General features: G+C 33.7%; 1 protein-coding gene across 5 annotated transcripts in view; it reads left to right on the plus strand.

Moving 5' to 3' along the window:
• Positions 1-27,870, plus strand: part of CDH7 (cadherin 7) — a 134,436-nt gene that overhangs the window by 50,775 nt on the left and 55,791 nt on the right. For all 5 annotated transcript variants that reach the window (XM_054244290.2, XM_078346976.1, XM_078346974.1 and 2 more), the window contains exons 3-6: positions 9,690-9,984; positions 13,832-13,951; positions 21,949-22,116; positions 24,574-24,761. In XM_054244290.2, coding sequence (XP_054100265.1) covers positions 9,690-9,984; positions 13,832-13,951; positions 21,949-22,116; positions 24,574-24,761 — 771 coding nt within the window. The remainder of the gene's footprint in view (positions 1-9,689; positions 9,985-13,831; positions 13,952-21,948; positions 22,117-24,573; positions 24,762-27,870) is intronic.

The raw sequence follows: 27,870 nt of genomic DNA on the forward strand, positions 1-27,870 counted from the left end.
GGCGTAAGCCACCATGCCCAGCCAACTCTAGAAGACATTTTAAGTTCAATATACTTAAAAGTAATTAACTATTTTCAACACTAATATTATTGATAAAAACAAGTGTGTGTGCTGACGGTGTTATTTTTTACACCATTAATTTTTGACCTGGAGTACTGGTTGAAAATAAATTTCTGATCCCATCTCAAAGAGATCCTGTAGACCTCAGGCAGAGCTCAAAAATTTGCATGTTAACCAACATCCCACTAGTTGTTGGAAACTAGAAACCTACATACTTAATTTCATAAAATTATAAAGTGATTAGCAAAACAGTATAAGATGAATAAACTATTCTAGTCTTTAAATTTTTAAAAATTATTTAACCAGATGTTTACAGAATATAGATTATAATATAATTATGCAATAAGCCCTCTTTTTATGGATCTCCTGCCAAAATTAATTATTCTGTATTATACATTGCTGAATTCTGTGTGTTACTCAGTCAGATTATGCCTAGAAAAGAATTTATTTCATCTTTTAGTCAAGTTTATTGCAGAAATCAAGTTACCCCCCTCACTGTGAAACTAACTTTTAGTAATATCCTTTTTGTCCCAAATTAAATATCATTTGTTTAAAAAGCACTTTCCTGGGCTCTGCTTGACTTTCCTGCCATATGATTTCTTGGTGCTCTTTGAGTGCATTGTGTGGTCACCGTAATTAACGATTATTTGGTCAACCTTCTACACTGACAGTCTACCACACGATAAGCTCAACTTCATTCAAGATTTTAGGCTCCCTCTTGTTACCCCTTCTGCTTTTCATCCACACAATAAGCCAGGCGTATAGTAGATAGTCCATAGGTATTTTTAATATGTGATTAATACATGTTGAGGATGAAGAAACAAACAGGATAGATTCAATTCATCAGGACAGTCTAGTTTGGGCATCCGGATAATGCAAATTACATCCGTCTAGTCCACATAATAGCAAATGTGCACTAGATGTTGCTAATTAAAACATGGTACTTCAAATAACAGCTAAAGGGACACTTCTAATCTGTAATTTTTATAAAGATTCTAGAAGGGATGAACTAGACAAACACTAAACACCCAAAAGAGAATCACTAAGACCAACTTTTCTAAATAAATATTAACAAATAACAGTGTATATCCATACTTACGATGGATTTAGAGTTAACTGTCAGAGCCTCCTTACCAAGACATAGTGAGTTCAAGAGTTGAATGGCTGTCACTATCTGCTCTCCTCTTGGCTAGCTCCCTTTCAGTTTGCCCTCCTTGTTCTGTGTTGTCTCTGACATTCTGTCTGTATCTTTGTCCAGACATTGGCTTCCATTAGGCCATACTGAACAAATATCATTCTTTTGTTAGAATTGAAAAGATACTTTAGAAAATTATCTTTTTAAATTATACAAGTGTTGACATTTTCTCCCCTCAACCAAATGCACACTCTAAAATTGTATTTCCATTGCTTTAGCTGTTACTGTTGTTATTTTCTAATGGACAAAGCAGTGTAGTGCAGAAAACTCCCAAGAAGTGTTTTGCAAACACCTTATGCTGTTGCCATCTGCAACATGTACCTACATGCCTTCTCCAAAATGCCAGGTACAAAACATTGCACAAGTCTTAAAGATGATCTCTCAGATTGCTCTCTGCCTTCATTGTGGTAAGTATCTTCCAGGCATCTCTAACATTATGACAGGGAAGAAGTGTTAGATGGAGTTTTGCCTCGAAACATTCAAAAGAGTTTCCATGTAGGGTTTTTATTCACAGGCCCACTGCTTCTCAATGGCTCTGTGATGAAAGGGAAAGGTGTGCCTTGTTGTTGGTTGTGTTTTTGTGCACACATTTGTTTTTCTAAGAAGATACTGTACTATTGTCACTTGCTGCTAGTTTTGTAAAGTGAAATAAAAATAAATTTCTTAGATAAAAAAATCAATTCCCATTATTTTCATTATTGTACTTGGGTTCAACAGACATGAAATTCCTGGGTGAGCTTACTGTAACAGTTGCTAAGCCGTTCCTCTCAAATTCTGTATTTATATTAATTCAGACAAATAGACACCACACTTTGAGTGGTGATGCTTTAGCCTTGGTTATATACATTTTCTGCTCAACCAACCTCATAGTAAAAAGTAAAATTAAAAGTTATTCTTTTGATAAAAAGCTGAGTCTCTCCAGGGGTTTCCTTTAAGTGCTTCTGGCCTATTTCATGGAGTTTATAACTAAGAGAGCAAGGTACTTTCCTATCCGGCGAGCCCTGAAGTAGAGAACATGAAGCATTCGCAGTTACGCTAAGCGAGGATGAAGCCTCAGCTTTAATTTTGATCATTAGAATTTGACTGTAGGCGGATTTCTTAAGTTGTGTGAGAGTTTTGGATCTGGCCTCAAGACAGCAATCAGAGATAGGATGAGTCGGGTTTTCTTTAGGGAAGTGAATGTAGCTGTGTGGAATAAAAGATGCTTCTTTATTCCACAAGAGTTGCTATCTCTTGGTCCCTGATGAGAAAGCTGTGGCTGTAAACATGAAGCTTTGAGTAACCATGTCATAGGCACAAATCTATGACTTTTTCACTCCAGAGCAAGACTGTTTTCCCTAAAGAATGAAGATAATTGTATTACACCACTATATGGACATTTGTTACTATGGATGTAAAGTTTCATTTTACAAACTTCCTTCCAAATGCATCATTTTATTTTATTCTCACTTCAACATTCAAAGCCAATTGTACAGGTACAGAAATGGATCTATAACAGATGAGCAAGCTGGGACTCAAGCACCATCAAGACAGCACAATACAAAGAAGAATGGAGACTCAGTAGCCATACCTGGGGCTTCTCTGCATTGACCTTCCAATTGGGTCATTCTGCTTCTGAACAAATGGACTCTGACCCCCCAGAACGGATGTTTGTCACAACTGTATTACTGTGAACCGTTTCTGCAAATAAAAACAATATGAGTGGTATTTTTTCTTTTTATTTGTTACTTAATAAAATAAATGATTTTTGGGGCAATATTAACATTACCTACGCACTTCCGGAGTTATATCTCTTTCCTTTATTCCTGTTTGTAAAGCAATTTATGCCTTTATTTCTTAAGCGACACGTCTTCACTAGAGATGCTTTACAAGTAAATTGTGTTCCATTACCTTGAACCACAGTAATAATTATAAATTAGGAATACTTCAACCGGAAAGAAATGGCTCGTACATTTGTTTTCATCTATAACACTTCTTCAGTGGCTTGCTAATTGCAACATATCCAGTGTTATGTGGAAAATATTTACTAAAAGACATAATAAGAAAAGAAAACTTGTTTATAATATGTATATTCAGGCAATTTTAAGCCTTCCAATTGTTGTTTTAATCTACCTTCTAAACTTACAATTTTAACTTTGTAAAATTTTAATAAAATTACCCTGCATGGGTTCTAATAATCTGGAATACACTTTTAAACTTTAAAAGTCAGGAATCTATAATAAGCAAATCAGTGGTAAAATTTGCTAATATGTAATCTAAATCACTCTCAGATTGATTAACTTATTGCTCCAAAAAGCACACTTCTTACATTGCCATCGTTACCTCATTTTTGACACAAGTGCAATAGCAGTGTAAGTTTTATTTATATTGCAATGTATTATTTCTTATTCCAACATTCATTATGAGGAAAAATGTAACGCAAAACAACTTTAATTATTGTCATCCTTATTGTAAATAAGTCAGCGAGCATCACAGAGGCTTTAGTTTCTAGTTTTGTTTTATTAGCATTAAAGCTTTCACAATACGTATTATCTCGTTCATAAAGTTTCACCTTGTGTCTATAGATGGTATTTGGGGGCATGAAAATTTAATATTTTTTTCAAAGGCAAAAACATTAAAAAGTACAACTCTAACATGACCATAATTTCTACCTTTATGAACTATATTCCACCATATCATCTCAAGTAGTGGTCACAATTATGCAATGAAGTCCAAGAGTCAATCTATTTATCTCCATTTTACAGGGCTAAGTATTAGATAGTAAAGACAAGATCATCAGTAAGATCAAACAGCAAGCAAACTTTAAGAAGTACTAGAGGAAAGAAAAGTTGATCAATATATTGAATTGATTTTTTTTTTTTACCTTTGTCTCCTAAATCAAGCAGTATTTTTTACTTTCAGACTTTTATTTAAGCAAATGGATTGAAAGTGCTAGACCAGGTAGCTCATATCATGCTTCCTCTGGTTATATAGATGTGAAAAGATCACCAGAACAGCAACGCATTGCTCTTTTGGTTTTGGTCTCTACCATCTTAAATTTAAAAGTCAGGTGAATAAAAATTTAGTGAAGGTAATGGAGTGGCATCCAAGTACATGCAGGCAGGTTTCAGCCCTCCTCTAGCACTCTGTGTGTGTGTGTCTGTGTATTTGTGAGAGAGAAGAAAAGGGAGAGAGAACTACTGTATAAAAGCTTTGGAAGCAGGATTAAGAAAGATGTCTGTTTCTCCCAGGGCTCTGTCTCCTGGGGAACACAGACATGTAAGTGTGAAAGTACAAAATCATACACTAAGTGTTACCAAAAGCAGCAAAGCAAGGTATCTGAATTCCATCTAGGTGCTTCAGAGGATTAGGGAGAACAAATCAGATATAAAGGATTTTTTTGTTCGTTTTATTTTTTTTCTTTAAAACGCTATTGAAATTTAAAAGGACAGAAAGTGAAATAAAACAAATAACTACTATTTTACAAAATGGATTATGCATTTGCCAAATTTAATACAACAGACTGTTTATTAAGAGTGTAGAACATAGTGATAAGAAGAATTTAGTTCTTAAGGAGTTTATAAATTAAAGTTAGATATAAAAATATACTAAATTTTCAATATAAAGCAGAATGAAGTGAATTCTCTTGTAGAAATTGAAATAAGAAATTATAGGAAATAAATAGGACAGTTGTAAGACTTCAGGAAAAGGGAACTGGCATGGAGCTGAATTGGATGTCAGTGAGTGCATGTGTTGGGAAGCATGGTAATGCTTGCTGTGCTCAGGCGCTGAGAACTAGTCCAGCATGCTTCTAGCATAGAATACACTGAGAATTGCGGTGGAGAAACGAGGTCAGGGAGATAATATGGAGTCAGATTGGAACTCATGCATAGAATTTTCGGTTAAATCCATAGATCATGGGAAGCAATTAAATATATTTGGTGAGCATGCCGAAAAGGCCAAGGAAGAAGGATCAAGAGTCAGCCAAATAATTGTTCCATTCACTTTGAAATAACTGCAAAAGAGTTGAATTCTCAGCAAAGATGTACTTTCCATAGTCCCTAAAATGAGCGTATACGTAGAAACTGATGCTTCCTGGAAGGATCAGCCACAATTGGCTAGACCCCTGGGAAGCCACAGGCCACACCCAGAGGCTGATCCATCATGAAAGTTCTTCAGAGCTAACATTATTGTGCAAATATGTGATATTATCATAGATCAGTATTATGTTTCAGCACTCATCAATAAAGATACTCTTGTGGACAAAAACATATTATTTATGTATTTATTTAGAGACAAAGTATGACTCTTGTCGCCCAGGTTGGAGTGCAGCGGCGAGATCTCAGCTCACCACAACCTCCACCTCCTGGATTCAAGTGATTCTCTTGCCTCAGCCTCCTGAGTAGCTGGGATTACAGGCATACATCACCCCACCCAGCTAATTTTTGTATTTTTAGTAGAGATGGGATTTCACCATGTTGGTCAGGCTGGTCTTGAACTCTTGACCTCATGGTCTGCCCACCTTGGCCTCCCAAAGTGCTGGAATTACAGGTGTGAGCCACTGCACCCTGCCACAAAACCATACCTACCGAGGGGTATGTTATAATTTATGTTTTAGAGGAAATAATTTGATTATGACAGCCTAAACAATGTGAGTTACTAAAATTAAAAAGTAATTGAGGTGTTTTGTAATAGCCCAAATGAAAAGTTTGAAGATTCTAAACTAGGATTGTAGTTCAGAATGAATGAAAAGGGCTCCAGTATAATAGATACATGGCAGGGCAGGGGGGTGCTCTATCAATCAAGAACTGATGGAACTTTAATGGATTATTCAGAAATCTGTTTTAGGGTACATGTAATGTGATTTGCATTAATGGTCCACATAGTTTATGAGAGTCTGATTGATATTTCTTACATATTAATACATGATGCTGACCTAAAAACACTGGATTTACCTAATTGTACCTCTGCCTCAGCTTATCTTTTGCCTTATCGTGAGCTAGGCTCAACTAAGGGTTCTATGCCACTCACTTTTTGTTCTCATTTAAAAAAATTTTTTTTAATGCAAATAATTACTTTGAAGTCAAAACAAATACTTGGAAAAGGATTTTGGAACCCAGGCAGTAAAGGTAAGTTTTATCTGCTTATGAATAGAGATTTTTTTTTGGTTATTGTTTAGGCTAATTTCAGGATCACATTTACAGGGGTATTTGTGAGGACAATAGACTTCCGTGATCCCTATTCTACTGCCAAATAGAGCACAAATACTTCACTTTGGTTGTGTTTTATTTTGTTTATGTACTTATTTACCATTTTATAGGATGATAGTTATTTGCTTTTGTCTTGGTCAAAGTTTTCACAGGGGAGAGCAACATTTTTCAGTTCGGGTTGTAATAGTTATTCACAAACGTGTCCGTGTCCGTGTGTGTGTGTGACTGTGAGTGTGCACGTGCCTACATAGACACTTGTCAACTTAAGAACATGATTTTCTGTTTCTATACTTGGCAACATTTCTCTTCTTTGCTGAGCATTCGTTTTTATCAAGGAAAGAGGAGTTTCTTACTGAGAGTGTGGATTTCACTCCACCTATTAGGATTAGTATAATGCACAAAGTCTCACAGATTAAATGTCTGAATGCCTCAGATAATTATGTCCCCATCTTAACAATTCAAAGTTGGTCACTTTTAACCACAGATGCTTACAGTAACCTTGCAAGGACACGGAGTTTAGACTCCAAGCAATTTTCTGCTTGCGAATTTTGGCAGGGGTTACAAGCCTAGTGATAGTCCCAGCTGGGAGAAAATTGTCAGCGATGGAAAGAATAATAAAGTTGAGGACTCCTGAAACAGGATGTGTGTGGTGTGTGTTTGCGGGGGTGGGGGGGGATGGGGCACAGGTAGGCAGTAGAAGAGAAAGAATTTGACTGTTGAATATTTGGAGAAGCAAACAGTATGAAGCTTTTACTTTTAAGTTCTGATGCTGTCAGTAATGGAGAACAGCTGACAAGCCCGTAATGTTTAATCAAACGCAGCATCAGAGCTCAGGTCGAAGTTCACAGTCAGAGCTTACTGTGTGATTTTTATTGAAAATGAATTTATTTTCTTTCTCATACTTGGAATACCACAGGAACATTGTATCACCATGCCACGAAAACAGCAATCAGTTGGCAGGAATTAGGTAAATGAATCATAAGGGCTTGTTCTATAAGTGAAAGTCCTTGATGAAATTTCAGTGTGGAAAAGCTTTGAGTAAAGACTTGTGCTCCTCTGGATGTTCTAACGTTTCCTGCCGCTGTCAGCAGTAACACGTAGATACGTTGCCATCAGTGCTGCTCCAAAGGAGCACAGAGGAAGGGCACGGAACATTAGGAGAGCTACCTTGAACTTTTAGGCGGTCCAGGGACTGGAAGCTTAAAAACAACTTATTTTCATCATCATCTGCATTGGTCTTGGGAGTCAAGTGTTTTGCTATGTGTTGTTGAGTGTGGTGGAGTTTATTGTTATGTAATGGCAAGAAGGGACCCTTCTGGTAAATCATAAAATGCACAGATGGAAACCATCTCGAGCACTGAGGTTCTTGAAGATTCAGGGGATGATCAGGTGGGGTTGGCTGTATATTCCTTTCTTTCCTTAAGTTCTCCTTTCCATCAGAACTTGAAGACCCTAGCACACAGGACAGCAGTTCTATCCTGGAGGCTGGATCTCGTTATATGGACTGGGAATGTGGGCTTTAGACCAGGCTGCCAGTTTTCATAATTTTGGCTCTTCCAGAAAGTTGGCTGGACCACTTCTGGCAAGGTTCTTAGCCTTTCTCTACCTCGTTTTCCTCATTTGCTAATAGGACTAAGGGCAGATGTGAATATTGAATGACTTACTATGTAAAGAATGTCTTACCCATATAACCTTCAAATCTTCACATGTACCTCTGAACCTAAAATAAAGTTTTGTTTGTTTGTTTTTAAAAGAATGTTAAGCATAGTGACTGACATCTAGGAAGTTCCTAATAATTCAAACTATAATTCTCACATTTCACCCTTTGTATTATAAATTAGGGGGAGATACATATATAACAGTAACCCTAAAAATGACTTAAGAAAGCTAAATAATTCACAATAGCTCAAGAACATACCTTTTCCATACACTGAATAAAAGTGTGGCATAGGATCCACTAGATAATTCCACACTGAAAAAAAAATTACATTATAACTTGTGCCAGAGATTAATATTTTTGTATTACTTAGGCCTGACTAAAAACTATAGAAACCAAAAGATAAATGAGGTGTTCAAGTACTTGGAAGCAGAGGATAAACACAGCTATTACAGTGCAGTGGAAGAATCACTTACGGAAATTCAAGGTGTAAAAAGCTATGTCCGCGACAACTACCAAGGAAGGATGAAAATGCATTATGCCCTTACTTTCCTTGGTGTTTTTTTTCCATATTTTACATATTTTTAGCACCTTGTCTTTTAAAAATGCAAATATAGTTCTGTAGGGCAGTGAAAAGCTTTATTGTTAGGTAAATTGCGTTTTTACATTCGTATTAACCGAAGTCCAGAATGATGGCAGTTATAGAGGGTGAAAGATTGTTGAAATGACAGATTGAGTAGTGTGTTTCTCAGGTTATGAAGTTCAGGAAAATGTGTAATTACGTCTGAGTTTCCTGAGGTTCCTCTGTTCAACATAATGTTCTGACATACAGCAGGGACAGTTCCAGATAGGAAATGCAAATCAGAATTTGCTGCCCCTGCTGCTGATGCTGTGCTTAATCATGCAAATCTAATGCAGTTCTTGGTATTTCGAGAAAGGTTTTAGTTGAAGTCCCATGCACGTATTGATTTAAAATTCCTCCTTTAGAGAGCAGTGTCATTCTTTTCAGCTCCAAATTTTAAAATATAGGATGGGATTCAGAGACAGACTTAGAGACTGGACATTCAGCCAGACTCGTTAATCACAGAAAGTAGTGGGAGTGGGGACAGGGCAGGGACGAGGAAGAGAAGGGCACCCTTAAAGAATGTGGGGGTTTCCAAGAATATTAAATGACATATTAGAACTAGATTTACAAGTATTCTATAGAAAGTTTTTTTGCTTGGAATAAATCAAATCAACCAATTATACATGTTTCCTGAGTGCCTGCTGTGTTCAAAGAAGATGGCTAACACTGGCAAGAACAGATCAAATCAAAAGTAACACTACAAAGAGCTCCCAACTTTGGGAGTGATATAAAATACCTTTGGAAATGAGACTGTTTACAGGAAGAAATGAAATTGTCTTGCTCACACGTACCAGCTGACACATTCTAATAGCCTTTCTGCTGTGCACAATAAGCATTCAGCTTAGCTTTCCAAGAACAATAACATTTCATGTACTGCTGCCTGACATAAGAATTATTTTTACATATCTCAATATCGCTGACTCTCTTGTAAGTTAATCTCATCTCACATGAATTTTTCACCAGCTCCACTCTGATGTTGATAAAGGAGATGGTTCCATCAAATACATCTTGTCAGGCGAAGGGGCAAGTTCCATTTTCATTATTGATGAGAACACTGGGGATATTCATGCCACCAAGAGACTGGACCGTGAGGAGCAGGCCTACTACACGCTCCGAGCTCAAGCACTTGACAGGCTCACCAACAAACCCGTGGAGCCCGAGTCGGAGTTTGTCATCAAAATTCAGGATATCAACGACAATGAACCCAAATTTTTGGATGGCCCATACACGGCAGGAGTTCCTGAAATGTCTCCTGTGGGTAAGTAAAGAGCACTCTGCTTTTGTAGCTTGTGGCTGATTTGAGGAGGTTTGTCTTTAAAATTAAATCATCATTAAATACCTAAAAGAAAAACAAACACTAGTATGTGTGTAGCAACCGTCTTTTAGGGTGAGGGAAACATTTGAGACATGTTGGTAGCCAATATCCATCAACTTAACATTATTTATTTGTATGGAAAATTAGGACATTGTTTTTATTTATACAGCGATTTCAATGTTTTCAGGAAATTACTTTAATCTTACATTTTTTTCAACTTGATATTTATTTATATTTTTGATGCCTCAGAAGTTAACACACAGAATTGTTCCAGACACAGGCCAGTGATGCTCTTTTACTTTTCTTTCCATCGTATTAAGATATTGATTCATTATCCTAAACATCTCTTTGTGGCCAATGGATCAATAAGGCCGCTGTTGGCCAGCCAGGCTAATATGTGGACTGGCTGGTCTATTTAATTACAATGAGTATCCTTGGACCCACAAATGGCCATCCACATGCCACCACTGATTTTTTTTTTTTTAATTTTAAGTTTAGGGATACATGTGCAGGATGTGCCTGTTAGATAGGTAAACCTGTACCATGGTGGTTTGCTGCACAGATTATCTCATCACTTATTAATCCCAGCATCCTTAAGCCCTTTTTCCTGATGATCTCCCTCCTCCCCTAAACCTCTGACAGGCCCCAGTGTGTGTTGTTCCCTGCCATGTGTCCATGCCACCATGTGTTTTCAAAAATTTCTCCAAACACTTAAATGTGTGAAAATTTGTAGTGAATTTATAACAATGGTAAGGAGATACTATTTGGAGATATATATTTAAAAAATGAAGGCTTTTTAATTAAAGGACTTTTGTCATTGCACCATTACTAGAAAGATGGCAAGTAAAGAATTTCTAGTGTGTATTTTATTTATATCTAATAATAGAAATTCTTTTTTAAAAATTTCATTTACCCAGGTACTTTTGGAATAGTTTACAGCCAGTATGTAATTTAAGGGTAGGCAATCTTACAAAAAATAAAAAATAAAAAAATATGAAACTGGATGAGAGATGGATTGATTTATATATTTATTTCGTGCTTTTTCTAATATCAAAATAGGAAATTTATATAAAATAATAATGGAAGTTATATTTTAACACATGAGGATTTTAACCAATATGATTTATTTAGAAAGAAGGTCATTTCATTCATCCAGTCATGCAGTCAGCATTACCAAGACACTGAGGATTGGGGTTGCAAAGATGTGTATCATGTGTGCTTTTCAGGGGATCACAGTTCAGTGGCCCTAAATTTCTGTTCCTATTCGAAGCGAGAGGGGAAATTATTCGGGCCACCACCATAGCTCTAGCTTCTAGAGGAACAGCAAATGATGAGACAGAAGAATCAGTCCTTGTGGACAGGAAGAATTTGAACCACAGTGGCACTATCTTACTCTAGTTAGCACACATGTAAGCATTGCTAGCATTTCTGTGACCAAATAGACGTATTCACACTTCCTCACAACTGTCCACACCTTCCAAGTGCTTCCCACTGCTCTTTGCTTACCAACAAGAGCAGCTGGCACAGTAACTGTTAGGTTTTGGATGATTTTGAAAAAAGAAAGGGCCTATTTTTCTCCCCAAATTAGTAATGTTTAGTAAAGTAGGAATTTTTGAGACATGTTTGAGCAGTTCAGTTCAACTTCATACTCAATTCTCATGGACATTTTGGTGGTTTTTCACTGGCTTGCTAAGATTTTCCTTTCCTACGTAGAATACAGCTATGAAAATTGGGTACATGGGAACTCTTGTTTTAGAAGCTAATAGTACACTGTCATTTTGATTTTGATAGTACTCTGACATCAAACGGCATGACTATTATGCACACTTAAATAATGTATGCTGTAAATAAAATAATTTATGTTATTTACATGTACAAATAGTCATGCCATTTCATATCACAGTACTTAAATAATTTATATTTAAGTTATTTACTTAGCTGATTGAATTGGGATCGGAACTTTTTTAGAAAATTGTTTTCAGATGTCTTCAGGGTGTACTTGACCCCTATTCAGACCACTAAGTTAATATAAAAATTGGAACATAGAACACAGAATATCTAAACTACATAACACATATTGTATGAACACAGTTTATCAAACACTATAGTTAAAGTGCTTAAGCCTAACCAAGTATATTAGCCGTCAAATACTATGAAATATACCATGCAAACTATCAGTGTTTAATATTCAGGGATCTTTTTTTTAATTGGATGTTAACTAATCATAAAATTTTAAAAACACTAGTAAACCTTTAGGATACTTTATTTATTGCCAGAAGCACATAGACAGACATGGAAAGTTTAAATTTATTTGTGAATATGTGTGTGTGTTTAGTATGTGTGTCTATATATGTTAAATGAGATAATAAACTTTTCAGAAAAAAACCTGTTTTATTGTCCACAGCCAAACTTACTGAAGTTTAGTTTTTATTACTTGCTTTAAAATTGTTTACTTTCTTTTAAAATGAAGTAGCAAAACCATACTTAGTCATAATACCAAATTAAATATTGTAAAGGTGAGGCATATAGAAGAAAGAGAGACCATAATGTAATTTATTATAACATTAAAAATATTCAAACTTTAATTCTTAAAAAGATTTTAAAGTATGCATTATTTACCATCTTGACCCTACCAGACATCCACAGAGCACAATCATCTAAGTCCATAAAATTAAAAACTTCAGGATTTTAAGAATAGTGTTGTACACTTAAATTTGATAATTTCTACATAATTTTAAAGAAAATGAAATTGGCAATGAAATATATATAGAAAATAAAGTAGATTTATAGCAAAATGTACATTACTGACTTAAGAGATTTAGAAAGAGATATTTACATAGAAATAAATCTAAAACATATGTTTGCTTTAAAATGTTATATTCAGAAAATTATTTGAAACAAACTAGGACCTTAAAGAATATATAAAAAAGGGACTTGTTCCATATTTAACATATAAGATATTTACTAAATAATAGTATATAATTCAATATATAAACTAGGCAAACATGAGTCTTTAATATTTTAAAGATTACATTCCAAATGGAAAAAAGTAACAGATTGGAAGAAATGCTTTCTATATTTAATGTGTGAATATATAGTAAATGAAGAAAGAATACAACATTTCATCATATGTAATAAAGAAAAAAATATTGATACACTTTTTAAAGTTGCCATGGTTTTTCTCTTTTGGAAGTGGTTTCGTATAAATTTTCATTTTCTGTCTTGTTTTTAAATCAAATGGTGGAAACAAAGAAACAATTCCCAAGGAGATAGGGTAGCCACATTTGATCCAGTGAGGTGGATCAAATCTTCTTTGTCATTTAATGACATTTTGGTGTCTGTCTGGGTCTTCCTAACTATGACAGTTGGATACCCGCAATAATTGGAGTGTCCAAGATGCTGTTGGCATGCTGCTTTCTGGACAGTGATTGAGTCTGCTAGAAGCTGCGCTTGATGAAAATGTATTACCTGATCCCCATGGATGAGACGCCTAAAATTTCAGTCCCATCTGATTTGGAGTATATCCCAGCCTAATATGCATCATTGATGGTATTTTTTTGCCAGAATGTTTTCTTATGCATTAAATATTTCAAAGGTTTTGTTAATATTTATCATCTCTTTAGGGTTGGTTTATTAAAAAAAATACTGTATCAATTTTTTATATGCCTTGAAAAAAGGTAAATGAAAAATTTCAATTAAGTTTAATGTGCAATAAGTAACATTTTTTTAGTTATTTTGTTTTGTGGCATTTGGAAGTTTTTAATTCAGTGGTTTTGGCATTGGCATCTAGGGACCTCAGTTGTACAAGTGACAGCGACAGATGCTGATGATCCTACGTATGGCAACAGTGCCAGGGTGGTCTACAGTATTCTGCAAGGACAGCCATACTTCTCAGTGGAGCCAAAGACAGGTAAAAATTGAAATGTGACATTCATGTAAAGCATGATTTATATGTTGCTTAGAATTAATATTAGTTATTATTTGTAAATATAGTTGGCACTAACATACTATTTTATTATGCTTTTTAAAAATAGGTTTGAAAGAATGCTATATATTCAAAAGTATTTCAGCTTCTATCTCCTGAATGCTCAGGAAAATTTGGATTATTTACCTCAGAGTTTTACTTGTATTTTGGTTTTTTTAAAATTCACATGGGAAATTATATATGGTAAGTTTTATATCTCAAGCAGAAACCTCTCTGCCATGTAGTATAATAGGTAGTAGTTTCAGTTTCTTCTTCCAGATGTTACTTTTCTCAGGGAAATTAGTTTAAACATAACAATTAGGGTGATGATCTGCTAAATCAAAACTAAATTAAATGTGTGTGTGTGTGTGTGTGTGTGTGTGTATATATATATATATATACACATACACAAAGATATATACATGTGTGTATATGTATATATATATATACACACACACACATATATATATACATATATATATTTTTTAACTTGGGGAAACAGTTTTTGCTGAGTTGAAAAGTGATATGGATAGAATATGAAGTTGGTTTGTTCTGTTTTGTTTTTAAGCTGAAACAGTTTACATTAAGGCTATAACATGGAACATTGTTATCTTGGATATTAATTGATGTTTTAGTCTACTCAGTTTTTCTGGTTCTATGTGTGTAGGGAAGGGTGGGTGTATGTGCATATTGTTGGGTGTGTGTCACTGATGTTTTTGAACACTGTGAAAATCCAAGTTTTTTCTTTAAAAACATATTTTTGCCTTTATCAAGGAGTTAAAATTCAAATATATAAATTTATGGTTATGAATATTAATCAGTGCCTATAATCCCAAATGAATACTTTAATGCCATTGATTCTGCTTTCTGTATTTACAGAAAGGGCAGTATTAACTTATTCTAAAATCCCTGTGGGGATAAATATTTTCAGTGCCTTTTCTGAATGACCATTGTAATGTGCATGAACAGAGAAGTAAATTTAATCTTAGCTCGTTTGTTAGAGCTTTCATAGAGATGGAATGCGTATTTTATACCAGTGTAGTGATAGGGCTTGGAAACCACATGCCAAGTCTCATAGGGAAGAAACAGTCATGATTAAGCAAGTATTAAAGGAGAATTAAATGAAAGTATTTGATGTGTGATGTGAATCCTGTTAATGTGGAAAGTGTACTTCTGTTTGACTGAATGATAGATCTGAGAAACCTAAATTCAAACACCCACTTCTTCCCTTATATGCCTACTCTTGGCAATCTGAAAAGACATTGACAAGTTTCTGACAATTTTCTCACAATCATACACTCCTGCCTTATATAACCTGTCCAAAAATAGCATATATTAAGTCCAACGATTAAATACTTTTCTGCTACTGATGATTGGCTTGTGATTTTGGCTTTGCTGCAAAATAACAGGATTTTCATATAACCCTATGGAGATAAAGCCTTACCAGTTGATCAACTAGACAATAGTATATGTCATAGGATTACATTATTAATACTTCAAACCTGATTTTAATTTCAGAGTTGAAAGGATTGTGTGTTACAAGAAAAGAAGAAAGTTTAGTTTCTAAAAATGCTGTAATTATGGTAATCACCAGAACTTCTTTTTCCATGGTCATTAGTGCAGAGATATTCTGGGCATCTTTGTCCTCTGCTAATTTATAATATTTAGGGTACATTTTTCTGGGAGAAAAAATAAATTACATTTTTTTTCTGACAAAATGGAAAGTTTTCAGACCTAAAGGGCATGGAGAGTTGTAAATTAAGGTTCCATTAGTTCTGTTAGTCTTCCTTTCCTGGTGTCTGTCTGATTCATATATATGTGAGAAATAACATGACTTCCACTTCAAATCTAAGGGTTTTGGGGGAAGAAAGTAAAATGTTGACAGGAAAAATGTTGAAATTATGCTAAATAAAAATTATGTAAACATAGGCATAGGTCCTCACTGTTAGACACATTATGATAAATTTCTTCTTCTCAATTTCTAAGAAAATAACATGACTAAAACCTCAGAGCACAAATCTCATCTATAGCACTATTTTCAGCCCAAATGACCAGAGGGTAACTATATTCTCTGTGTTAATTTCTCCTTCCCCCAAGCTAGAATGTGAGTAATTGCAAATCCCAGTGTTAACAGCTGACTTTAACAAACAAGGTAGCATGGCACCAGAAACAAGATAAAACAACATTCCCTTGGAACTTCACCTATCTTCATAACATCCATAAACTTACTAGGAGATTATAGACATTACATTTATGCCATCAAATGTACTCAGGATTATTCTAAGGTGTATTTATTTATTTTTCAACCCGCAAACAAATAGATACCTTTTTTTGGGTCTATTTGATATATGGCAGGACTGGTTACCTAATTCGAAGCTTAAAATGAACATGCAGGCCCTTTGTTTTTAAATGATTAAGGATTTAAAGACATCAGCAGAGCTTTTAACTAAGTACGGGTCAGTATGACTGCACAGGTCACCTGGCCATGAAGCAAGCCTTGGAAAATGGATTGAATGTTAAACATCATTTGTTATTTAGGAGTTCTCTTTCAGGAGTTCTCTTTCAGATGTACATGGTGGCAGCATTATGTGTTACATGCATACCTATTACATTATAATTTTTTGTGGGTGGTATTGTCTTAACATATGACCCTTACAACTACAACCTTTGCACACGTCCGGTTCTCATGCCATGCAAGGGTGCTGCCTCTTGAAGGCTTGCTGAGGACATCCCCCACAAATTTCAAGAGGAGTCCCTTCCCCAGTGAGTCTTCCTTTGCTGCCAACACTGGAATTCCCTGATATTCCAGTAGCTTCCAACTTTACTATTTCACTGTTGTTGGCTCTTCTCACTCTTTTTATAGCTCTCTTAAATCTATACTACAGATACACAAGGAAAATAATACAGAACTTAGGGACAAAATTTAGAAAGAAATAGAAACTCATTAGCAGATTTTTATCTTATGTGTAAAAGAAAATGGGCATTCAAAAAGTTTTGTGATTTTAGTTTTATAAATATTTTTCCCCCCAAGAGTTTTCTCATTTAATTAGTAACATAGTTTTTGCATAGCCAGGGCCGTGCATTTTCCTCATATTTGATTTTCTGCTGATAAATATCAGTAATAAGAGTACCATACTTAATTTTATTGCCTATTATATGAAATTCATTTATAATTTATATTCTAGTATTTAAACTATTATCATCAAAGGATATTTTTAAAAACAGAAGGCAAGACTGAAATATTGTGCTCATTTCAGTTTCTAAGTTCCTTTGAAATTCAACTTTCAAGCATCATTAGTTTTTTTTTGAGTTGAAATTGCTTTGTTCAGGATCTATTTCCTCATGCCTCACTGTCTACATTTGCATCAAAGAGTGTTTCTTGACCCCAATCTGTATTCTTCTCTGTAGTTCTACATATATGTAACATAAGACTTCACAATGTATTGCACTCATAATAGAGTATTTTAAAAATATAAACTAGTATATTGATCAGAACAAGATGGCACAGTAGGAACAACTAGGGATTGCAGCTCTCAGTGAAGGCACAGAGGGTGAGTCCTAGCCACATTTCCAGACGGATCTTTGTTGCCCACAGAATGGGGAAATTCCCAGGTGTAGGAGAGACATGGGAAGCTAGCACAGCCCTCCCAGCTAGCGCGGGCTATTTCGGCCAGCGCCGCAGCACAGCGGCACCCCGCACAAAACGCGCTGATCTGAGTGCCCTGTTAAACCGGCAATCTGAGATTTGGGAGGGCAGATTAGCATATCCATCTGATTAAACGGGACCTGGACAGTGAGCCAGACAAGGAGATTCCCGGGAAGTGACATTTGAGCCGGTGCAATGTGCCCCTGCATGGGAAATCACACAGATCCCGGTCCCCTACCAGCAGGTGACTAAAACACCTGGGAGAGAGTCAACTGTTCAACTTAAAATATATATATATAAACTGGTATATTTATTTTCACAATGCAATTCAAGTCTCAAAGATACACATGCCTAAGAATGTCTGTACATCCCATTTTCCATTCTATTTCTAATTTACTTTAAATGAACTTTGTATGTTATAGGTTTTGGGTTTTTTTGTTTTTAATTTCAATATTTATCAATATTTTACGTTACAGAATGAGTTGCGCTTACTACAGTTGGTGAATTACTTGGACAGGGGTTCTCCCCAGGAAAGAAGGTGGCAGTTAGGACTCAGAATAAATTTACAACAGTGATCATCATTATCCAGACAGAATGTGCTTAGGGGAGTACTCTCACCTACAACATAATAGCTGATCTCAATGCCTGAAAATATTCAATTGTGTCTTCACTAGCAAAACATTCTATTGGACATATTTTCCTAAATATGTACTATATTTCTAAACTCCATGTAACATAATACTCATTTATATAATGAAAAACAGAATAAGGTAATCTTGGTAACAAGCATCACTGAGATATTTTAAATACTCAGAATACAAATGGACAGAAACTGAGTACATGAATACATATTCAGTTCATTACCAGTTAAATCTATTGTTCACTGGGAAATAATCACACAAAAATAATTATCCCTAAAGGAGTTGCCAAGAGGGATAACATGATATCCAATTAGTTCTGTTAAAAGTAAAGCAAACAGCCAAACTACATGTATTTTTAATGACTTTATGCTGGCGCATGATTCTCCTGCTCCCTGTCTCAATGGTGCTCCCTTCACTGGCTGCTCCATTTTGGTGATGGCCATACCAAGGGTTTTAGTTGATTCTTGGTCCTTATGGGGTAGGAGACCAGCAGGACTTATTTTCTGGTCAAAACCCTGCTAACCAAAACAGGATCTATTCCAAACAGGATAAAGTAGAAAAAGTGGCAGGAACCAGCAGATGTTGACAATAGGGATCCCTAGCTGCCCTCATGCTCATTGGCATAACACACTCCCATCAGTGCCATGACAGTTAATAATTACCATGGCAACAACTCAGAAGTTACCACTTCTTTCCATTGCAATGACCCAGAAGTTACTGCCCCCTTTCCTAGAAATTTCTAAATAATCTTCCTCTCAATTTTCATTGACCCACCCCTTAATTTGCATGTAATTAAAATTGGGTTTACATAAGTATAAATACATTTGCCAAGAAACCATAGATTGCAGAGTCTGGGCATACTGCCTATTAGTTAACACTGCTCCACAAAGAGTAGTCCCATTTAATAAAAGTTGTTATTCAAAACCACAGGATTGCCCTTGAATTCCTTCTTGGGCAAAGCAAAGAAACTCCTGGGCTAAGACCCAATTAGGGGCCTTGCTTGTTTGGTATCACTTACCTCTTGATATATGTTAAGTAAATACAAGCTGTAAGGAAACCAATATCTTTAATGTCTAATTGTATGGTTTTAGAATTCTTACAGTAGCTATAGACAATAAAGGCTGTAATGGAGAGAGGGGGGCATAAAGGGCTTGGGGAGTTGGAAGTGCAGGTGACCCAGGTCCTGGTTACTGTGAGAAGTAACCTTGTTACTTCCTCAGTTAACAAGATTCCTGAGAAAAGTGGCTCTGCAATATTGAGATTCCCCTTGGAATGGTAGTCCAGTCAGAGTGATTTCCAAAAATGTTGATTTAGTTTTAGTGAGGAAAATCCTAAAGGATTGAGCCCTCACAGTGCGAATATCCCCAGCCCCTGTTATTAATATTTGGGTTCATGTGGTTGCCTAGATTCTTGAGGGTAATTTAAAGCTTGAATATGCAGAATCTATGCTCCATTGCTTCCCTAAAGTGTGATAGATTTCAGTAACGGCTCTTGTCTGTTACGTGGAGTACATATACCAAATTTTTAAGGAGATTCCATAGTAGTAGAATATGCTTAAAAAAAATCATTTGAGGCTGATAGGATATTAGATCATCAGAATTTTTTTCCTATACTTAAAAGCAGTTTTTGAACAATAGCAATGTAAGTTTGTTTTACATGCACAATGCTTTTGGTGAACATGGATAATAAATAAATGAAAAGTTCTGAGTTATGGTATCAGATGTTACAGCCATAGAAAAATTCTGATTCACAGACACTAAAATAGGAGCCAGTGTTTTTCCCAAAGAACCCATAGATAGAGTTTTTTTTTTCTTGCTAAGCCTGAGTGACATAAAATTATCGAATATTAAAATTACATAATATTGTTATCATACATGGACATCTCACAGAGTTATATGTATCCAATTGGGCAAGACTAGACGTTACTAGTTCAGTCATATGGTGTTAACAATTTTCTCTCTGCACGTGCATGTGTGTATGTGTGTGTGTGTGTGTGTGTGTATATATATATATATATATATATATGCAATTATATAATACATGATGAAACACAAATGAAATCCAGTGTATGAGAATGCTTTTCCAAATTTAGACAGTTTTTACTTAAAAGTGAAAGCTAGCAAATGCCATACAAGTAGAAATCTATTATTAGTGTGTGTTCTTATTTCAAATCAACTTTTCCCAATTATGTTATTCTTGTCAAAAATATGTTCAATAGTTGAGGCATTTGGAAATTACCTTTCCTACCTGCATTGATTTGCAAACTTTGTGATGATTTCTGCCTTGGAAAAGTGTTATTTATAGGCTCACTTATAAAGAGACAATTAGATGTGTGAAAAATAAGTGAGAAACTTTGACTACCAGTACTTCTATCTTTACGATGCTGTATTTCCTTTCAAAAATAATTCCACTAAGCAAACCCATGAGAGGACGAGGCTTCAGTGTTTCCTTTGTTGATTGGTTAAGTGGTTATAAACTTCTCTCCATCACAGTAAATGAGCAAAGATACAACACATATTGATATTAGAAGGAAAAATTAGAGATGAATGGAATTTTTAAAAAAATAAAAATAAGTGGAACTTAACTAAAAATAACTCATTAATACTTTTCCATAAAAATGAAATACATTTTGGTCATATTCAAAATAAGCAAAGCTCAAGTTTTGAAAAATGAGTTATAGGAATAATGATGAATAATAGCAAATAATAACAAGCAGAAAAACCAGAAAAGATGGAGATATTTATGTCACAGAACTCTCAGACCATGTTTGTTTATGTTTGATGACAGTATTAGGGCAGTCAATATTTGCTTTGTTTTAAACTAGAGTTAATAGAAGTTTTGAAGAACAAACATGAAAAATCTGTAAAATCATTTTGGCTTGAAGAAGAATATCTGTATATTAGATGCTTATCGCCTGGACCTAATTTGTATGTGATTTTTTTCATTTTTATTATAATATTTCAAAGATCAATTTTAAAGTTTGTAAACAGACGTAATGATTCATTGAAAGTGTTACTTAAAGTCAACGTGGATTGCTGTGACAACAACATCCAACTGCAGTTAATGTATTAGAATAAATGAATAAGCTAAAAAAAACATAAGCAACCTGGACTACTCAAATAAGTGTAATTTATATGCTTAAAATACAGATTTGTTGCTGATATATGTGTGTGTTTGTGTTTGAGAGCTTCTGTGCTCAGATTTAAACAAAAATATTGTTGCTAAAGATAGTGGAAATATTATTTAACTTGAAAACTGATAACAGGTGCTTATACATTTTTATAAGTTGTCAAGATGGAAGAAAAAGACAAATTTATTGCTGTGCATTTGCACAGGTGACTGTCCATTATTCTAGGTAAAAGGCCATTTTGTTTATTTATAAATTGTTGTTTCATTTACCACTTTTCCATGAAACCTAAAGATAATCCTTTTTATCCAGTATTGAGAAAATCAAGTTAATAATGTTTTCTCGGTTTTGTAACATTGTGTAAAAATATCATATTTCTTTGATCTCTAATACACAGTAAAATAATTTAAAGTAAACAAAACAACAGAAAGCAAAGACTCAAGAACGACTTGCTACTTGTATCAGTATTCTTTGTTAGTGTAAATGCAGTGATTCATGATGCGTTTTACTGGGATTTGAAATTTTACAGGAGTCATCAAGACTGCCCTTCCAAACATGGATAGAGAGGCTAAAGACCAGTATTTGCTTGTTATTCAGGCAAAGGATATGGTTGGTCAAAATGGAGGACTGTCAGGAACTACATCAGTCACTGTGACCCTAACTGATGTCAATGATAACCCACCTCGCTTTCCTCGAAGTAAGTTGTTTTCTTAAGGGATGCAAGTGCAATAACGTTCCCTGAAACTCATAAAATACTTCTGTAAGTTTTTTTTCAAATACTTCTAAAGCAAATCATTATCTTACTCCATTCTCCCAAATTTGCATTTTATTAGAGACATGATTTTGATTCAACAATATGGATTGTAATAGTATTGAGCAGAAGTGGAAGCCATCATATATGAGCATTACTTCTATCTCAAATGTAGTAAGATTTTTCCTTCATCCACATTGTGAATACCAATTATTAATTGTGTTTATGTATTAATATTTTTTCTAAGACTTATCCTTTTTACATTTTGTAAGTTATAAGTTGTCGCTAATTAATAATATTCAAATACATTTTATTTATCCTATGCACTAAAATACTGCTTTATTTTTGAAAATCAGAAAAGAGTAATAAACATTTTCATTTTTTCACTTCACACTTTTTTAAGCCAGTTCATTCACACTGAGCATTCCTTTAGCAGTTCCCCATATCTTTCTTGTGTAAACATTCAATGTTTTAAAAATCAATCTAAAGAACTCGAAAACCAAATGCCCTCAATTCTACTTCTTTGACCAAAGTGGCTTTTAATTTAACCAAGAAAAAAGAAAAAAAAATCTAGGTAGAGGTGTGCTATTTGTAAAAAACGTTTCACATCATTCTCTTTTCAGTTCCCTTTTGTCCCCCAAGTGTATGTGCTATTTCTTTAGAACGTTCAAGAAAATAAAGAGATTGTACAGACTACAATGCCTGTACAATGTCTCAAATGCTTTTCCAGTTGAAATGGAAAACTAAACTCCCTACCAACAGAATTTTGAAGTGAATTATATCGAAAAAGGAAACTTTCTGAGCAAATGAGTGCCACTCTTTTTTCCTTCAACGACTGCTTTTTAAAAAAGTTTCACCTTTATTTTACATATTTTTAATATTCATATTATTATACCAGAAATGGTATCTCCTGGTAATATAAAACAATGACCCCAAGTTTAGCATTATTTTTTTTAACTAAGCCTATTCTTAATTGTGTTCTTGATGGCTTATCATAAAGAAGAAGGAAGAACTTTTGGAATTAAAATAATATAATGATCCAATTATCTTGGGCTCATAATGAAACAAATGGCTTCTCTTTTGTTTAAGCCTAGAATGATTTTTAAAAATGTAGAATTTTAGTAAGATACAGGTTTTCTAGGCCATTATAGATCCCCTATATAATTATAGATTTATTTATTGAAGTGTATAAAGTGAAGATTATATCATTGTTATTCATTTGTGCTGGGATTTTTCTCTACCAGTGAATTACTAGCTTAACATTGACATTTTTTAATTTTACAAAGGACACTTTGAGATGTGTGAAAGGGGTCACTCAAAAGTGATAACATATGTTATAATCATTTAAAAAAAACACTATTCACAAATTCTAGAAAATTGTAAACAATTCCAAGTCTAACACCTATTTCCATCATAAGGTACACTTTCCTTTCTATATTCTATTTAGAGAGAATCCTTTCTTCTCCCTTCACAAGACAGGACAAATGCACCACAATTTAACAACCAAAGGAAACAAGAAGATGCAGGAGGCAGGAAAATGTTAATGATTAGAGAAACAGTAGTGAGGGAATATAGTGTGCTGAAGTGTTTCCTCATTTCTGAGTGATGGTTCATGTGTTTCTTCATCTGCCCCCAAACATTTTCTTTAGTTTGAGGGATGATGAAGAGGAGTTATTACAAAGGTTAAACAAAAGTTTTAAAAAGTTATTTTTTTCTATTTTACTTTTTTGTTGTTGTTGTTCAAATAATATTGCCTAGGATTCTGGACCATTGTACCCCAAATGAGTTCTAAGTACAACCCACACACATCATTCTTCTCCTTTTTTTTAACCCACTTTTCTAAAACTCTCTTGGGAAAAGATGCTAAGTGGATTCCAATATTAAGTTATGAAAATGATTTAGGCTTTTTTTATTGTTCATTTGAAGCACAATCTATTCTATTTTTATTTCTTAGTATTTTATATAATTATTTCTATTTACTATGAATTATTTATTTTATATTACTATTTATTTCTTAGTATGTTACAGATATAATTTTAAATGTAATTCTTATAATATCTTGGATTACATTTAAATTATATATCGATTATAATTAACTTAAATTTATTTTTATTTTTTAATGTAGGATGTTTCTCACCACTAGAAATATAGGAATTAGAGATTCTGCTCTTGCCTTTCCTCAGACCATCTATTTCTGCTATCACAGTGATTATTAGCTAATCATTCCCATCAAATTTCTTAAGGCTATATGAAATTTGTCTTTTGTTTCCTATTACCATAGAATAGTTTTTATTAAAAAATAAAATGAAGTTAAGCTAAGATGATGCCAAAATAACCCAGTAGTTTAACATTTTATTGGTTAGCTTGGTATAATGTGTTCATTTCTTGTTTTGAATTTCACAGGGTCTTACCAATATAATGTCCCAGAATCATTGCCTGTAGCCTCGGTTGTTGCCAGGATTAAAGCTGCCGATGCAGATATTGGAGCTAATGCTGAAATGGAGTACAAAATTGTGGATGGTGATGGACTGGGCATTTTTAAGATTTCTGTTGACAAAGAAACACAGGAAGGAATCATTACTATACAGAAGGTAATGTTTTCTTTCTTTATCCTTTATCACAGATTACCGAGAAGTCCTGTCTGTTTTATGGGAGAATATACTAGACAAACTGAATGGCCATATGGGACCATTACTATTTTAATTTTAGTAAGATAAGCTATGCATTTATTTTTAGGTTTCAGAATCTTAGGGAACCCTGAGTTACATTTGTAATAACACCCATAAATTCTATCCTTTAAGAAACTCACAACCATTATCTATGGCACTATAAAAATAAAGTACACTGGCAAATGTGCTGTTTTAAAGGCCTATTTGGAGAGATGAATATGTTTCTGCCTTGACTATTCCGCTAATGAAATCCTAAAATCAACCAAAAGCCTGTGTATGCAAACAATGGATACTATTATTTTCTCCATAAATGAAAAGAATATAATTTGAAGTAGAATCCAAAATATTGAAGACTCGCTATATTACCAATTATTGCCTTTTAAGAAACTAATTGGAAGACTTGGATATTTCATACAAGAAGAACATGAAAAGTTGTAAAAACCTATCATAATTTCTATGGAGACAGTTGAAAAGAGCTTGAAAAAAGTCAGTATAGCTGAAACTAAAGATTATTGTTCATAATATATTTAAATTAGCTCTCAACACTGTTATGGGTGAAAATAAACTCTACTCATTTTTCAATATAGAGATATGATTTTGACAAATATTTAATCAAAAATAATGACTCAAAAGCTATTGTTTCAGAATGTAGTCTTATCAACTATTTGAAACATTCAAAATATATTAATATCTTGACCCCTAAGATATGAATTTTTTTGTCAGTATGAAAATCCAATGTATAATTTGTAATTAATGCTTTTCAGTAATTAGCATATATCAGTAAAAACATTATATTTTAGTTGTTTAGGGAAACATGTGTTTGATGTTAGGCCAATGAGAAAAAACATTTCTGCAGTTATTTCCATTAGAAAGCTGCTGTTTTAGCTCAGCTCATGACAGTCTGTGTACAGAAGTTTTAATAACTAGGATAGGCCAACTGTTGGTAAAATATTTTGTTGTCTAAAATAGAAAGAATTTAGTAAGGTACACTGATGCTCAAAGATTTTAAAAAGTCATCTGAAATCAATCTGTTCACATTCAAAAATGTTAAGGCAAATTGAAATTATGTTTATTCAACAAATATCTGTATTTTATGTTATAATGAAGATAGCATGAATTTTCAAAAATTCTAAATTTTATACAACATATTTAATTTACTGAGGGAAAAATAAAACTCTTAGTCCCTAATTTTATAATATCATTTCTAGAAATTTTGGAAAATTGTTAGAAAAGAAAACATAATAAACCTAGATTAAATAATATGTCACCTAAAAGCATAAAACCCATGAAAAAATTGTAAGTTGAAATTTGATTCTAACTTACAGTAATATAAAAACAACACAAATGATTGTTATTATTCTTATAGGTAACAATTAATATCTGTCAGGATTTTTTTTGAGCAATTTAAAGGCTTTATTTTACTTTCTCAACAATCTCATGAAATGACTATTAGGACACTGAAAATATAGAAGAATAAAATATTGAACAATGGAAGAGATGGTAAATAATTTGTGATATTATCATATCAATGATGTAAATTTTGTCCATCATTGAAGTAATGTGGTGATGTTGTTTTTGCAAATGAATGTGGAAAATTTTTATTTAAAAATTACTAAAAGGTAATATCCAAACTTTTACAGTCTTTCACGTTTTATGAAAATTGTGTTTATACAGAATAAAAGATTACAAGAAAAACGTTAAAACGTTGACAGTATCATTTCTACATCTTACCTTTATTGATTTTTCAATAATATTCCTAATTATTGTTATAATTGAAATGTTGTTGAACATGTAAAAGAGTTACTCAAAGGCCAAATTGATAAATCTCATTACAATCACTTTATAACCTACTTTGACTATTATCAGAGATGAACGTTCTTTTACAAATGCAGAAATAAGTCACAGAAGATGTTATAGCGGGCCCAAATTTTGTGTATTGCTGAAGTTCTTTTATGTATTTTAAAAAATCCTCTATTTAATAAATTAAGATTGAAACCATTCCAAAGTTTTAAGCATTCAGATTAACAGAACTTTTGGTTTTGATACTAGAGATTCCTTACTTCTGCCCAGCAATCTGAATGATGCTTTGCATCTAATGAAAGTCAATAATTGGTTATTATTAAATATTTATTCATCAGCCACTATATGAAATGAGCTAAATATTTTAACAATTTCTTTCACTTGATATGAGATCAAAACTTCATTATTTTTAGTTGAGATTGTTGGCAACTAAAAATAAATTTTATTTTCTAAAATGGCTTCTAATACATAAATTCTTATCTAATTATCTGTTTTCTTTGATAACATCAAAGCTTATTTAGGAATAACTACACACACACACACATGTGCAGGAGAACCTTAAGATACAACAGTGTTGAAAAATTTAATAAGATTACTTCTGTGCCACAAATAGCCAATATAAATTTTAATATGTAATAAAACAGTTCTTGTTCATCCTGTATTACTATGAAGTGGAGAACCAAAATGATTAGCTATCAGAGGTCAAAAAAATCACATTTAGTTTAAATCCAGAGATTTTAAATACATCAGTAGACAGTTCAGATGTTGAATGGCAACATGATTGTCTATATCATTTTGAGCCAAAACACACTATTTGTAAGAACAATAATTTAGACTAAGAAGTTAGTCATGGTTTATTATTTTAAAGAGAGTTCCACAAACTTGCTTTCAGTTTTCTAACTTGGAAAAGAGATCTGATTTTTAAGTTTTTTCTTAATGTGGAGAATATATATACCATATTGAGGCAGAACCATTCAATTCTAAAAGTAAAATAATGTATAGCAACAAATGCCGTGAACCTAAGCAATATGGTCTACAATTTTTATGTTTATTAATTCATCATGATAGAATGCACGTGTGTTGAGACAGGATATCTGAAACTTTGCTGTCTGAAATAGATAAAATTTGTATAAAAAATAACTCTGGTGCTTTTATGCACTACAGATAATATCAACATGGAAATAAATGAAAACAAAATCTCAGTTTTCTCCATGCTAAAAATCTTTAGGCT

This window comes from Callithrix jacchus, chromosome 13, assembly GCF_049354715.1.
Source record: "Callithrix jacchus isolate 240 chromosome 13, calJac240_pri, whole genome shotgun sequence".
Lineage (NCBI taxonomy): Eukaryota > Metazoa > Chordata > Mammalia > Primates > Cebidae > Callithrix > Callithrix jacchus.